Below are 16,048 nucleotides of genomic sequence, written 5' to 3' on the forward strand. Positions count from 1 at the left end.
ATCAAAGCTTTCCCTTTCGAAAAAGTGGACAAGATTTGTTCTGATTCAGACATTGTTGAAAATTTTACTGTATTCCATATACAATAAAATCAATGTTGGGTACTAAAATTTAAACATTCCATTCTGATAAGGTACTTTTCAACCTAGCAAAACACAATTTTTTCCCCAAAATCATTAAGTTCCAAATTTTGACCAAGGTTGCCACGTTCCATAGTTTGTGAAAAGCAACATGCTAAAGTTGGCATTGTGACTGAATGGCCGTTTCTGATGCAGAATGTGTTGCTAGGACATTTGTAACCAGGTCTGATGTGAAGTCATGAAGTTAAGGCTTCCTTCCCAGCTCCCATCACCAGCCCAAAATCCAAAAGTTCAGTTTATTAACATCTACCCTTCACCCGGCTTGCTATATCCAGTGGAAGCCATTTCCTTAGATGCCCAGAACATTCCCAGGGGCTTTGGGTGTCTCCTTAGCATGCACCAGCGACAAGCAGCATGTACCCTAAAGCAGATAACACTGGAACATGAATGCGGAGTAGCCGTTGACTAGGGAGATCCGGCAGTTGCAGGGTTGGCAGTTTAGTGTGAGCTGCAACGTCTTACAAACTCCATCCGCCATGACAACCCAGCTCCACTCAGAGTTTCTGACACTGGGGTCCTGAACCTCCTCTGGGAGTAGCCCAAGGTGGAGTTATGGGTGACAAAGAGAAATTAAATCTTGATGCAAGGGAGAGCTGGGGATGTGGCCAAAGAGGATGCTGGACTAATCAGGTGGACAGGTGAGGAGGCCTGGTTTTTTTGAGAGGCTGGAAGGTGTGTGAGGTGGTTGTCAGGGAGGTGATAATTAGACATTACTAATGGGCTGGCTGTTTGCTTCTTATACGTGGTCTACAAGAACAACCAAATTGCCTCTTCAGAGCTTAGTCAGCACCAAGCAGTTCAAACCCCAAAGCAGTTGGCATTTGAGCTCCTCTGTCCTTCTCTGTTTGTACCTGTGGAGAATCTGATGATTGCAGGTTTGATTGGAAGCGGGATTTCTTGAGGGCTCCTTGTTCCATTGCAATCCTGCCCCACGTGGGAGTGTCACCCCTTGTGACCCCAAATCTCTGTTGGGAGTTGGCCCGGCTGGAGATGCGCTAGGTACTGAGGATGTTTCAGACTGATTCAAGAAAGAGCCGCAGAGTGGGACAAAAGAGGCCATTGATGGGATCAGGTTGACAGGTGAGGAAGGTACTGCTCATGTTTGAATATTGGACAGGCTGGCAGGGGCAGGCTGTAGGTGTTAGGGGGCCAGAGAGCAGGTAACTACATAACCCTATCAGGTTATTTGATTGTTTCCTATAAAAGAAGTGGCCATGCTTTCATTTGGAAGAGGTAGGTCATTATATTCCTGGGGGCACAAGGCATCAGTCACAGCCTTTGCTAACCTCTCCCCCGCACACAGTGCTGCCAGGCCAGATGACAGTCTGTCCTTTAATGATGGGACTTTCCAATGAATGTAAAAGGCAACGGAAGCTGAGTACCTGCCTCTCTGAGGTTTCCTTAAAAATCATAACCTCGGTCCTTCAAGGTGCTGATGAATAACTTCAGCATCAATGGCAGGATTTTTTAAAGGAGCCTAATGGAATTAAATGCCTGACTTCCACTGAATTCCAGGACAAATTGGGTGCCTAAATCCCTTAGGCTCCTTTGAAAATCGGATCCTAGATCTATAGGGTGGGGACCCATAGGGAATGCACCTCTAACTGGCATGCTTATTTATCTGTACAGGACTCGGGTATTTTTCACATCAGCACAGGAGCTGATGGAAAAGTATTTTCCCTAGGGGTGGAGAAGTGGGGGTTTAGATAATAAACCAAAACCAAGACTGATATTTTTTCTGTTTTCAAAAATTGGCTCTGATCAAACATTTCAGTGCTTGGTCAAATGTATGAGGGAAAAAATTGCTCATTTTCAAAATTAAAAATAAATAGAATTCGCTGTGTCACACAAGAGGTCAGACCAGATGACCCAAATGGTCCCTTCTGGCCTTGGAATCTACCAATATAATATTATTTCACCAAAATGTGCCCTTCCAGTTTTTCTTCTAAGAACCAATTCTTCTTTAACCAAAATGCCCATTTGGTTGAAGAGCCGTTTTTCATGAAATAAATAAGTACATAAATATTTTGAGCAGCCCTCGTCACACCCAGGTGCTCAGACCGGCAGCCAGCTGTCACGGAAATGTGAGTTGTAACCATCACACGTCCCCATCTACTGAGGTGGGGCCTGACGATCTAGGCCCACAGGTACAAATAGATTCAGCAGCCAGGTGTCTGACCCTGCACTGACTGTTGCATCGCTGCCCTCAAGAGGCTTTGGGCACTGGGAACATGAGTCTTTTCTCTCTCAGTCTCCGGGGGCTCACAGGACAGACGGTCATACCATGTTCTCTTTCCCCCCAGGTACTCAGTGCACTTGTGACCGTTGTCGGTGTATCCTCCTCCTGGGGCATCATGTTCAAGCCCCAGACGGGAAAGAAAGCGAGCACATCTTCAGGGAGCTGAAGGAAATCCTGAAAGGCAGGTGGAACTAGATTTACCTCCTGTTCCCGTGTCTAATCATTTAAGGTGTGGTTTTCAAATGGGGTCTAAAACCTACTTCCTTGAGCGCCGTAGGAAATCCCGCTATCAGGTGAATGAATCGCTGCGTGCTTGTTTCCATGACAAAGTCCCTGTATTTGCCAATATTGTCACAAATCCCCAAGGCTGTTGCGATATACGCAGGTCGAGGTTTCCAAAAGGGCCTCAGGGAGTTAGGACCCCAAATCCTATTGCTTTTCATTGGGATCTGGGTACCTAAACTGCCTTTGATTATTCCTGTCCCTTGAACACCTCTAATGAGCTTTCCATCGCTTGCCCCAAACTGAACCTCACTTCACACATTATTTAAGCAGGCAAGAGCAGTGAGAATGTCTATCTGAAGTGCTGTGTAATGAGTGAGACCTGGGGTTCGAAGACCTGGAAAGAAAGAATGATGGACTGCATTGATCTTCTTAAAATGGGATTTGGAGAAATGCTTTATAGTTCACTGTCACTGGCAGCGAGAGGCAAGTAAATAGTTTTGCATCTTCTTTAAAGTTATTTTTTTAACATTTTTTTTTTATTTATTCTGGTATCTGTAAGAATACACCTGTGTCTATAGGTGCCTAAATACTTTCAAAACCCTTCCCGTTGTCTTAGTTTTCAAATAAGAACATAAGAAGTTCCCTAATAAATTAGATCAATGGTTCATCTAGCCCACTACCCTGTCTCTGACAGGCTGGTACCAGACTCATAGACCTTAAGGACAGAAGGGACTAATATGATAATTTAGTCTGACCTGCTGCACAAGGCAGGCCCCAGAACCTCACTGACCCACTCCTGTAATAGACCTCTAACCTATGACTGAGTTACTAAAATCCTCAAATCATGGTTTAAAGACTTCAGGGTACAGAGAATCCACCAACAAGTGACCCGTGCCCCATGCTGCAGAGGAAGGCAAAACCCTCTAGAGACTGCTAATCTGCCCTGGGAGAAAATTCCTTCCCAACCCCAAATACGGCGATCAGCTAAACTCTGATCATGTTGGCAAGACTCACCAGCCAGACACTCAAGAAAGAATTTTCTGTAGTAACTCAGAACCCATCCAATCTAACATCCCTTCACAGGCCATTGGCATATCTACCCCCAGTAGTCAAAGATCAGTCAATTGCCAGACTAGGCTGTCCCATCAGACCATCCCCTTCATAAACTTATCAAGCTCAGTTTTGATGACAGCTAGGTTTCTTGCCCCCACTGCTCCCCTTGGGAGGCTGTTCCATAACTTTATTCCTCTGATGGTTAGAAACCTGCATCTAATGTCAAGTCTAAACTTTCTGATGGCCAGTTTATATCCATTAGTTCTTGTGTCCACACTGGCACTGAACTTAAGTAATTCCTCTCCCTCCCTGGTATTTATCCCTCTGATGTATTTAAGACAGCAATCATATCTCCCCTCAACCTTCTTTTGGTTAGAATAAACAAGCCAAGCTCTTTGAGTCTCCTCTCGTAAGACAGGTTTTCCATTCCTCAGATCATCCTAGTAGCCCTTCTCAGTTTGAATTCATCTTTCTTAAACATGGGAGATCAGAATTGCACACAGCATTCCAGATGAGGTCTTCCAAGTGCCTTTTATAACGGTACTAACACCTCCCTATCTCTACTGGAAATACCTTGCCTGATGCATCCTAAAACCGCATTAGCTTTTTTCACAGCCACATCACGTTGGTGGTTCATAGTCATCCAGTGATCAACATACATGCCCAGGTCCTTCTCTTCCTCTCTCACTTCCAGCCGATCTGTCTGCAGTTTATAGCAAAAATTCTTATTAGTCCCTAAATGCATGACCTTGCACTTTCCACTGGTAAATTTCATCCTATTTCTATTACTACAGTTTACAAGATCATTCAGATCTTCTTCTATGATATCCTGATCTTTCTCTGTATTGGCATATCCTGTATCCTTCTCTGTCCCAGCTTTCTGTCATCGGCAAACCTTATTAGCACATTCCTACTTTTTGTGCAAAGGTCAGTAATAAAAAAATTAAATAAGATTGGTCCCAAGACTGATCCCTGAGAAACTCCACTAATAACCTCCCTCTAGTTGAGAGTTCACCTTTCAGTGTGAACCGTTGTAGTCTCCCCTTTAACTGGTTCCTTATCCAACTTTCAATTTTCATATTAATCCCCATCATTTCCAATTTAACTAATAATTTCCCATGTGGAACTGTATCAAATGCCTTACTGAAATCTAGGTAAATTAGATCCGCTGCATTCCCTTTGTCTAAAAAATCTGTTATCTTCTCAAAAAAGGAGATCAGTTGGTCTGGCACAATCTACCTTTTGTAAAGCCATGTTGTATTTTATCCCAATCACCATTAACCCTGATGTCCTTTACTTTTTCTTTCAACATCTTTTCCAAGACCGTGCATACAACTGAGGTCAAACTAACAGACCTGTAGTTACCTGCATCACGTTTTTTCCCTTTCTTAAAAATAGGAAGTATGTTAACAATTCTCCAGTTATACGGTACAAACCCTGAGTTTACAGATTCATTAAAAGTTCTTGCTAATGGGCTTGCAATTTAACGTGCCAGTTCCTTTAATATTCTTGGAAGGAGATTTTCCGGCCCCCTCAAATTAGTCTCATTAAGCTTTTCGAGTTTGACTTCTACCTCAGATGTGGTAATTTCTACCTCCATATTCTCATTCCCATTAGCCACTCTACCACTATCACCAAGCTCTTCATTAGCCTCATTAAAAACAGAGGCAAAGGATTTGTTTAGATATTGGGTCATGCCTAGATTATCCTCAAACTCCACCCCATTCTCAGTGCTTAGCGGTTCCACTTCTTCTTTCTTTGTTTTCTTCCTCTTTATACGGCTATAGAACCTTTTACTATTGGTTTTAATTCCCTTCGCAAGGTCCAGCTCTGCTTGGCTTTTGGCATTTCTCACTTTATCTCTACATCTCCTGACCTCCAAGAAGTAGCTTTCCTTGCTGATCCCACCCATCTTCCACTCCTTGTAGGCTTTCTGCATTTTCTTAATCATCTGTCTGAGATGCTTGCTCATCAAGCTTGGTCTTCAACTCTTGGCTATGATTTTTTTCCCCTTCCTTGGGATGCAGGTTTCAGATAGTTCCTGCAACTTTGACTTGAAATAATTCCAAGCCTCTACTGCCTTTAGATCCATGAGTTCTTCAGTCCAGTCCACTTCCCCAACTAATTCCCTTAATTTTTTTTAAAGTTAGCCCTTTTGAAGTCAAAGACCTGAGCCACAGATCTGTTTTTGTTTTTCCTTGCATTTAGTCTCAAGTGAATGTCTCTGTCTTATCAATTCCATCCCTTCTAATTTCTTTACAGTTTACCTCATTATTGATATACAATGCTATTCCATCACCTTTGCTTTTATTTCTGTCTATCCTAAACAGCAGATAACCGTCAATACATGTACATCAGTTGTGACTACTATTCCACCATGTTTCTGTTATCCCTATAATATCTGGTTTCTCTTCCTCCACCAGTACTTCTAGTTCCTCCATTTTATTACCAAACTTCTCTCATTGGTGTACACATTCTTAATTTTTGCTGTTTGGCTTCGCTCACATTCCTTACCCCATTTGGCACAGTCATTCTACCATCAGTATCAGCTATTAGACTGGTATCTACACTACCCTTCCTCTTATTGTTCATTCTCCTACCCACTACTGTGTCCTTTCTTAGCTCATTTTCTCTCTCTCCCATGGGGAGTGTACAGAAAAGGGCAGTTTTGCACAAATCTACCTCTGACTTCCCCTCGTGGCTTCTGGCAATCAGAGGTTTGTGGTTGCCCCAAGCACGCATTATCTCCCTGGTTATCTTAGCTAATAGCCATTGGACCTATCCTCTGTGAAATTATTTAGATCTTTTTTAACTTACTTGTTCTTTTGGCCTTTACAACATCTCACTGCAATGAGTTCCACAGGTTTATTGTGCATTGTGTGAAAAACGTATTTCATTTGTCTTGTATTAAACTGGCTGCCGGTTAATTTCATCGGGTGAGTCACAATAGCCAGACACACATACCCTCAGTCAAAAAAGTGTAAAGTTTCTCTGCTGTATTTTTGGAATTGCTTCTCCCAACTGGACAACACTGCCTCAGTCTTATCCAAGCTGAAGGCCATATATTCACAGATGTACATTGTGGGCTTTAGTGCAGTTATTCTGAATTACACCAGCTGAGTATCTGGCCCTGCATCTCCACCAGTTAGTTGATGTCCATGTCCTACTCTTTGAGACAGTTGAGTGCTCTGGCTAGGTCGGATGAGATGGAGATACAAAGCTGGGTGTCAGACACTGCACCTGCCTTATATGCATGATAGACATTAAGAGTGACAAGATGGAATCCCATAGAACTCCTCAGGTAGGTGAGAGAGCAACAACTTTCATACTGAGATTTTGACTCCGGGGGGGTCAAAAACCCCTCATGAAGTACAGTATCATAGATTCATAGGTTCCCAGGCCAGAAGAGACCATTGTGATCTTCTCATCTGACCTCCTGTACAGCAAAGGCCAGAGAACTTTCCAAAATAATTTGGATAACAGATCTTTTAGAGAAACAGCCAATCCTAACTTAAAAATTTCCAGTGATGGAAAATCAAGCACAAGCCTTGGTAAATTGTTCTGATGGTTAATTACTTCTTCACACAATGCACAGTCAACCTGTGGAACCCTTCGCCAAGGGATGCTAAAAGTGTAACTGGATTAAAAAAAATTGGATCAGTTCCTGGAGGAAAGGTCCATTAATGGCTATTAGCCAAGATGGTCAGGGATACAACCCAATGCTCTAGATGTCCCTAAACATCTGATTGGTAGAAGCTGGGACTGGATGACAGGAGATCACTCAATTAATTGCCAGTACTGTTCATTCTCTCTGAAGCACCTGACATTGCCCGCTGTCAGAAGACAGGATACTGGGCTTGATGGAGAGTTGTTCTGACCCAGTATGGCCATTTGTATGTTTTTATGTAAGGCACTCAGCTCCTTTGCCACAAAAATCCCGTTGAAAGTCCATGGGGACGTGTCTCTTATCTCCCTTAGTGTCATTTGGTTAATTAAAACTACAGAGATGGGAATTTTCAATTACCCATAATATATTCTTGATGTTAGCTGGAAACTGGTTGCTTTGGCTAAGCTACAGATTCCAGGATTCCAGCAAATAGGCAAATTCATGTAAAAAATGTTGTGTTGGAATGTTTTCAGCCACTTCCAGGTGAGATTTGTCTGTGCAGCTTTTGCTCCAGGCCCCCTGTACAGGGCAGGGCTCAGTTGTGCTGCCCCAGGAGCAGACCAAGGGCAGGATTTTAACTCAGTAGGTCAAAATACGGTCCCTATCGCCCTCCCCCTGACAGGGCAGAAGTGGACATTAGCTCTGCATCCAGAACCATTTTCTTCTGTGGCAGTCGGTCTGGGAGCTGGAAAATGAGAAAGGCACCCCACTGCGTCTGAGTCCAGCAGCCCCAGGGGAAGAATATATTACATTTACTCTACCAGGGGCCGTAGGCTACCTGAGTGCCTTTGGGTCAACAAATACCCATCTCTGCCCCTGCTCACACCTAGTAACAACCGAGAAGAAAAGAAGCACATGTTTCCTCTAGTTACTGGCTTTTACTTGCTTTCAGCTTTGAGTTTTGTTCTTATTTTTCTGACTAACAGAAGGTGTATGGAATGTATGTACAAAGTGGTGGGAAATCTTTACCTGCATCTGCCATTGGAGATGGGGGAGCACCAATAACTTCCTGTACCAATGTGGTAAGCAAAATTCATTTGAATGGCACTTTCCGCATCTGTGTGTACATCCGGGGTGTGAATTGCTGTTTTTCAAAGCTCTATTTTGACAGTTAATAGATTAAGCAGAAAGCAATGAGAAAAGGGCAGCTGTGCTGTAAAATGGGCTGCAGGGGATACCAGAGGGTGAGAACATAAAAGCGGCCATATTGGGTCAGACCAATGGCCTTTGAGGGCTGGAGAAGGGGCGACTATACTGTATAATGGGCACTAGGGGCAGCAGAGGGTGGGACGAGGGGCTGGAAGAGCTCTGAAGATAGTAACATGAATATTATCACCAATTCTATATCTAGTAACCTACATACTTATCGGGGCCACATTGCAATATTACCTGAGTGCCCCATGACAGCTGAGAATTTCCTGAAAGACAGAAACCTCTTATTATTCCCATGAACTGATGGAGAACGGAGGAACAAAAATGACAAATGACTTTCTCAGGGTCCCAGAGGAAGGGTGTTGAGGACTATGACAATTATTTCTGCCATATGAACATTCTTGTGCACAAGAAAGAATAAAAGGGGCAGAAAATAGGAAATTTCTGGTTTTTGTTCCAGCAAACTTTTCTGAATATGTTTGAATTTGCATTATCCACACACCACTGATTGAGAGCTAGTGTGGAAATGTATTTCACAAGATTTTATTACAATGAAATTGCAAGGATTCACAATGATCTTTAAGGCAAGAGGTATTCTCTAGAGCAGGTCAACATTTCTCAAATGATACACTGATCGTGAGTGGAAAATGGCTATTTTCTAAAATCAACTTTTTCATGGAAAAAATGTATCAAAACTTTCTGGGAAATTACAGGGTTGCAGTCTGTGTCATTGTTTTTCATGAAAAACAGAAAACAAGTCAGCTTCCATCCTGTGGAATGAAAACAATTTCGGAATTTCAAAATTTTTGGGGGGAGGAGGACTTTTTTTCAGGTTTTGACCAGCTCAAATTGCTTTTTTGAATGTTCATGGGAAGTAAATAAAAGGGACGTAAAATGCAACTGAAGGGAATGTGGGGCTTTTCTTTGGACAGATGATTGTCAATATCTTATTGCTGTGTTTGCCCCACTCTGTTATGTGCCTGGGTTTAGTATGAGGCTGAATTTGCACTGAGTCAGAACTTCTTAATAAGGCAGCCGGGATTCTCCTAAAGTAGAGAAATACCAAACACTCATTCGAATATGTGTTTATAGTTTATGCCCATGTGCTATTCAGCCTGTATAGAGGCTAATTTCTCAAAATTAGAGATGAGCTATTTCATGGAGCCTAAGGACAAGACTTCTGTGCCTAAAGATCTTGATAAACATCTGGTTAATGGGAGTTGGACTCCAAGGCTCAGATTGTTAATGTATTACACGTTCCTGTGATCGGCATTACAACACCTAACTGATTTAGGACCATGGACTGTCAATGGGACGTAGGCACCTAAGTGCCTAAGTCCCTTTCGAAAATTGATATTTAGGCTCCTAAATCTATTAGGCACTGAGCACAGCAGAGCCTAATTACCTTTAACAATCTGGGTCCTGGGCATTTTTGGAAATGCCGCTGGGCATCTCTCTGTATCTTTAGACACCTAGCATGCCTTGTGGTAATTATAAATCACCCAAGCAGGATAGGCACCTAACTCCCATTATTTTCAAATGGAATTAGGTGCCTGCCGTGGACCAGGCCATGGGTGGTCATGTCCAATGGTTAGAGCTGGAGTCAGGCCTAGTGGTTAGAGCAGCCGTCAGTAGCCAGGAATTGGCACTGAGGGTCAGAGGTGGAGTCAGAGGTCAGGGGCCACAGCCGAGGGTCAGAGGCCAGGAATGGGAGCCGGTTACCTGGAGCAAGGCAAGGCAGGTGTAAGGCTGGAAACAGGGCAGGAGCAGGAGCAATCTCAGCCATGGGTAAATGCTTTGAGCCGCCAGCGCCCTGCCGCTGGACATAAGAGCAGGTTTGCAGATCTCTGCAGCCAGTCGGGCTGTTGGGCTAAGCAGGTGGCTTAGCTGGGACCCCGCTGTACTCGTTAGACAGCTGGGGGATTAAGCAGGGCTAGCTGCAGGTCTTTATTCCTGACAGTGTCTAACCTGCTTTGGTGCCTTAGAAAATCCCACTCAGAATTTATCTGTCAGCTTAGGCGCCTTTGAAAATGCATATGGAAGTTCAGTGGGATTTGGGCACCTATCTCATGTTGACCCCTTGGAAAAATCAGATCCTCAAACAACACTCGGATGCATTTTCACAGGTGACTCCAAATTCGCTGGCTTGGCCGAGAACGAAGTCATCAACTTGATCGATGCCGGCCTTGCCATCAATTCTGCCTACCCCCTCGTCCTGCGCCCAGAGAGGAAAGTGAAACTGATCCTCTCTTTTGACTTCAGCAAAGGGAACCCTTTTGAGGTAACTACTGTAATTTACTGTGATGTTTCCCAAAGAGCCAGTAAAGATCAAGAATTAAGTTACCAATGCTCCAGTTGGTATCAAGGATTGCAGAAACACGCAGGACTGGACCCATGACCCAATGAGGTTATGCTGTTGCTAGCAGCAGTAAGTTGGATTACCTGAAGATGCTATATGAACACAATTCGATGCATGTGGTAGTGTGGGCTCCACTTGGAATATCTCCCTTATTCTCTGGATGTTCACTTGGGTTTGGGTAAGGGAGTGTGACCAACCATAAGCCTCATCAAGAAAATATGTGACTTCTCTTAATTTCTGAATTTAATTCCTTAAAGCTCTGTTTTTTTCTGTTTAAAAAGGGCAACTTCTTACTCACAGGTGTGTCCTTAGGTGTATCACAAGGCAAACTGATGCCTTAAATGTTAATCAATAGGTTTGGCCACATTTATTTCTGTTAGTACCTACAGAACCAAGAGCACCCCAGAGGAGGAGACGGGGTCAGTGGAAATGTGAACTAAGTTCCAATAAGTCAGTTACAACTCTGCAGGCTCACTGACCCCACATATCGCCCGTGCCCCAGATGTGATTTTGTCTCCCTCTCGTGGCCCCGGCTACTACAACCATTTGCTATTTTGTTTATACTGAAAGCAACTTTTCTATAGGTCAGGGGTTTTCAACATGTGGTCCACGGACCCCTGAGGCACCACGGACTATGTCTAAGATTTCCAAAAAGGTCTGCCCCTCCACTCAAAAATTTTTAGGGGTCTGCAAATAAAAAGAGGTTGAAAACCACTGCTATAGGTGAATATTTTTTTTTTTAATTCCAACATTTGCGTTTTTGGAGGGGGCAGTCTGGATTCGATTCCTGCTTACTGCCTTGGGCTGAGGTTTTCAAAGCCACTTAAGAGATTAATTTTAATTGGGTACCCACATCCTTTAGCAGGTTTTGCAAGTGTCAGCCATAGTATATGAATGTGGCGGTAATGTGTTACTCAAAGATTCTGGCTAGAGAAATATGGCAACAGGTTCGTGTCTGGTTTCCATTAAAGAACCTCTATGAGTCAGTTCCTTAGAGGCTCCTTGGAAGGTTTGTATACCTCAGGCTAGGTGTATTTTTACCTGTCTAGCCTGGCCACATTAGTGGTGCCATATTTTATTAGTGGCAATGGCAATTTATTTATTTATTTATAGATATTAAAATCACTTTTCCCTCCTTCCCAGACTATCGAGAAAACTGTCAAGTATTGTGAGGAAAACCAGATCCCATTTCCCAAGATAGATCTAGAGAAGCTGACGGACACAGATAACCCCTCTGACTGCTACATCTTCAAAGGACAGGACGTGCCCACCGTCATGCACTTCCCTCTCTTCAACAACAAAAATTGTCCTGGTGATTTAATTTTAAACCACTCTTTTAAAACTCTACGGGTGAGATTCACAAAGGAGAGTTAGGCACCTCATTGCCACTTTCACCACCTAAATGTCAGATTCAGGCCTCCCTGGGATTCACAAAACCCCCAGTCAGACGCCACCAGACTCTGTAGGTAGTGTGGCAAACAGTCGGCTTCCCCCTAGTGGGTCCCATGCTTCTTTCCCTTGTAGTGGGCCAGGGAGTCACCCATCACCCCATCTCCCCAGGTAGGTACCTTGTCAGGGCTCCCTCCTGCCAGCTGGGGCCAAGGGTTTTCCCCTTCTCTGCTCCTCTGGCTGCAGAGAAGCACCATCTCCTAGCCCGGGGGAAGTTTCTCCTCTAGCTACCACAAGCCTTCTGGCAGCTTCCTCCTCCTGTGCTTCCCTCCCTCCCTTTAGGGAAGGCAGGGTTTAAGTACACCTGGACTAGCCCTTCATTGGATCCAGGTGTCTCTAATTGCCCTGCAATCATCTCTCCTCTGCCTGCAGGAAAAGGGTTTTTGGCAGTCTAGGGCTCACACTCTGGCCCTGGTATGCCCTTTTGAAGCCCTCTGGCCTGACTTTATCCCAGTAGCTAAACTTGCTCAGCGCCTACGTTTTTTCAGTCAAGTTCTCTCAATGCCTGCATTTCCGTCTCTGGGCATGTGCACTGCTGCCCTATCCCAGGCATCCAGATGTGCCTCTAGCTTCCTGCTGGCTCGTGCCCCGCACATGCACTCAGATAATTGCAGAGAAGGGAGGCCTTCCCAGTGTCCGTATATCAGGTCTCTGCACAAACTCTAGGCCTTGTAGACTTTGCACAGCCTTGCCCCATGGCTTCCAGTCATCCTTGCTCCTTCTCAAGGACTTCACTCCACTTTCTCCAGTGCCTTGTAGGGGAACCCGGCCCTTCCACTCCACCAGGTTCCAGCACAGGGCCCAATAACCAACAAGGTCTGGTCCTTTTGGCTGCCGCTGCCTTCCTGGGCTTCCTCTGACCTCTTTCCTTCTCCCACCACAGCCTCTCTAGGTTCAGCCTTCTTTCAGGGCCAGGGCTCTCGCCGGGATTCCTCTAACAAAAATCCCAGGCTAAAAGGAGAAACTCAAACCAGTTTCTGCCCCCTCAGGTTTGGCATCTCATCCCTCCCTGCCGCTTTGTTCCTCTGCTCAGAACTCCCAGGGCTCTCTCCAAATCCTGCCCTTTTATCAGGGCTTATTACTGGAGCCTGCTCTGCTCCCAGTGGCTGCTTTGTCTCTCACAGCCTCTTGCCAGATTTCTACACTCAGGGGAGAGTCCCAGGTGCCTAACGCTCTTCCAGGTCTCTCCATTCCCTAACCCAGAGAGACGTCCTCCTTGCAGGTCCCTTCTCCTCCAAAACTCCTGCCTTCATGAAGATCACTCAGCTCCCTCCCCAGCTGGGACTCATCTGCAGTTAAGTCTGGCTCTCCCTCCAGGTGCAGTCTGGTAACATAAGGCCCACATTGACTCTTTCGGGGCCTGTGAGGGCTACATAGCCCATCACACCAGTGTTTACAGATAGATCGATAGATAGATAGATAGATGATAGGCTCCCTTAAAAGCATGAGATGGGTTTGAAATCCTAAACTTTTAAAGAAAACAATAAGATTGGTCATTTGTGTTTGTTTTCTGGTTTCTGAGCTTTTACAGTGCATTAGTGTCACAATTCCAGGTTTTTCTCTGAAACCTAAGGACTGGACATTTCCTTTTCAAAATATAAATCAAACCTGAGATCCTCACCTAATCTCTTGTCTCCAGGAACTGGAGCTTTATGGAACAAAACAAGAAATACTGTGAGTCACAGTAAGACTGAGGGGGGACCTGATAACAGTCCTGAAATATGTGAAGGGCTGTTGTAAAGAGGTTGGTGATACGTTGTTCTCCATGTCCACTGAAGGTAGGACGAGCGGTAATGGGCTTAATTTGCAGCAAGGGAGATTTAGTTTAGCTATGAGGAATAACTTTCTAACGCTAAGGGCTGTTAAGCTCTGGAATAGGCTTCCTAGGGAAGTAGTGGAATTCCCATCAGAAAATGTTAAGAACAGCTTGGACAAACAGCTGTCAGTGTTGGTCCAGGTTCACTGGGTCCTGCCTCAGCACAGGAAGCTGGAGTTGGTGACCTCTCGAGGTCGCTTCCAGCCCAGAATTTCTGTGATTCTGTGAAAACCTCAGCACTTGGCCAAGTTGTTCTCCTGCCCCTTTAGCAATGCCTGGATTCTGTGCTTCTGGGAGCAGCACAAGTGTAAAACGAGTACCACTATCTTCCTCTCTTTGGCACTTACCCAGCCCTTTTATTCCTAGGTGAAATACAAGACTTCAGAAATAGGTTTTCCATCTTTAAGTTGTTCTACCAAGATGATGAGGTCAAACAACTCCTTGATAAAGCGAAGCTGAATGTATACAACAACATGAAAGTGATTCAGAGGGAGATCCAGCAGATGGTGTCCTCCTCCACCAAGAATTTTTAAAACCAGCTCTCGGTTTGGCTCGTGTTCCTGAAGGGCAGAAAATCTGTGCATGGCCCTGAATGGCACATTTGCTGCAACACTGTACACGGTGACCACTAGGAGGGGTTAGTTTCCTTTGGTTAGATTCACAAAGGGATTTAGGCACCTCTCTGCCACTTTCAGTGCCTAAGTCCCAGATTTAGGCACCACTGGGATTCACAAAAAAACCTTTCCCAGTTGCCGTGGAAACCTGTAGCTCCTAAACTCCCTCACACCTACGTTTTTGCAGTAAAATTTCCCTGGTTGACTTTGTTTCTGCCTTGGGCACGTGCACTGCAGCCTCCATCTCAGTGCCCAGATGCCTAGGCCCCAAATGATTCCTGACATGGGAAGGACAGACCTTCCTCTGCCTCCTCACCTGTGGGTCCTGAGGAGAAAGTTGATCTCCCTCATAACTGTTAGCCGAGTAGTTAGCGTACTCACCTGGGCTGGAGGAGACCCCAGATCAAGTCCCCTCACTGCCCGATGGGGAGAAGGGATTGGAAGAGGGATCTGCTACTGCTGTGGTGAGTGCCCGAACCACTGGGCAGTGGGACACTCTGATGGCGGGGGGCTTCAATCCCCCCATTAAAGCTCTTCCGCTGCAGATTAAATAATTACAGAGAAATTTGGCCAAAAAAGAGAGCGCAAGCGTGAGAAGCCCGATGGCTGCAGCCCTGCCCGGTGAGTTCTGAGACGCAGGCTCTAGTCCCCCGGTGCTACAGCAGTGGGCCCCGCAGGCAAGCTGTGCGGACGGACGCCTGTCTCCCCCAGTTCATGCCTTGCTGGCTGGATGCCTAGAGCCGCGTGGGCATGCACACGCCCAGAGGCACCTGGGGAACTCTGACCACCAGAACTCAGGTGTTGACTGTTGTTATTTGTTGGCTGCGTGTGTGCTCTCTCTGTGTGCTGCACCGGCTCTGCGCAGATAGCTGACGCAGCAGACTTCGATGGACCTGCCCATGAAGACCACAGACTCAGTTCAGTGGCGAAGTTTATTGTTAACAAATCCCAGTGCTAGTGCTACAGTTACACTACCACATGTAGGCCCTTTACAATGGACACAGCTCAGGGAGCGGTGGGACCCTCCGCTCCCCCTCAGCTGTAGCCTATAGGACTAGCCTGCTTGCTTGCATATGTGTGTATATCTGTTCTTATAGAGTTAAGTACGGTAGTTTGATTATAATAGAGTCATAGATTTATATTAAAGTATTTTAGCTGTAATGCAAGGTACCCTACAGGCCACATCCTGTGTGAAAGCTAAGCAGTTAGTGTACGTATGTTCGGGACCTTTGGAGCAGATAAGTAATGATGAGTACAAGGTTAAGACATAGATGGTTATAACCTTCACCCTAGATAAGTCAGGATGCATCAAAACAGGGGGGGCTCTCACAGGTTA

The 16,048-nt window shown here is 45.1% G+C and overlaps 1 protein-coding gene across 1 annotated transcript in view; it reads left to right on the forward strand.

Moving 5' to 3' along the window:
- LOC137145581 (cytosolic phospholipase A2 gamma-like) overlaps positions 1–15,497 on the forward strand; it is a 28,484-nt gene extending 12,987 nt beyond the window's left edge. The window contains exons 9-14 of the mRNA XM_067536426.1: positions 2,442–2,558; positions 2,933–3,061; positions 8,249–8,344; positions 10,601–10,755; positions 11,977–12,145; positions 14,465–15,497. Of these exons, the coding sequence (XP_067392527.1) occupies positions 2,442–2,558; positions 2,933–3,061; positions 8,249–8,344; positions 10,601–10,755; positions 11,977–12,145; positions 14,465–14,631 (833 nt within the window). The 3' untranslated portion in view covers positions 14,632–15,497. The remainder of the gene's footprint in view (positions 1–2,441; positions 2,559–2,932; positions 3,062–8,248; positions 8,345–10,600; positions 10,756–11,976; positions 12,146–14,464) is intronic.
- The last annotated feature ends 551 nt before the right edge of the window (positions 15,498–16,048 follow it).

Source organism: Emydura macquarii, unplaced genomic scaffold (genome assembly GCF_026122565.2).
Source record: "Emydura macquarii macquarii isolate MOO-44397 ecotype Brisbane River unplaced genomic scaffold, CSIRO-AGI_Emac_v2 contig_3602, whole genome shotgun sequence".
Lineage (NCBI taxonomy): Eukaryota > Metazoa > Chordata > Testudines > Chelidae > Emydura > Emydura macquarii.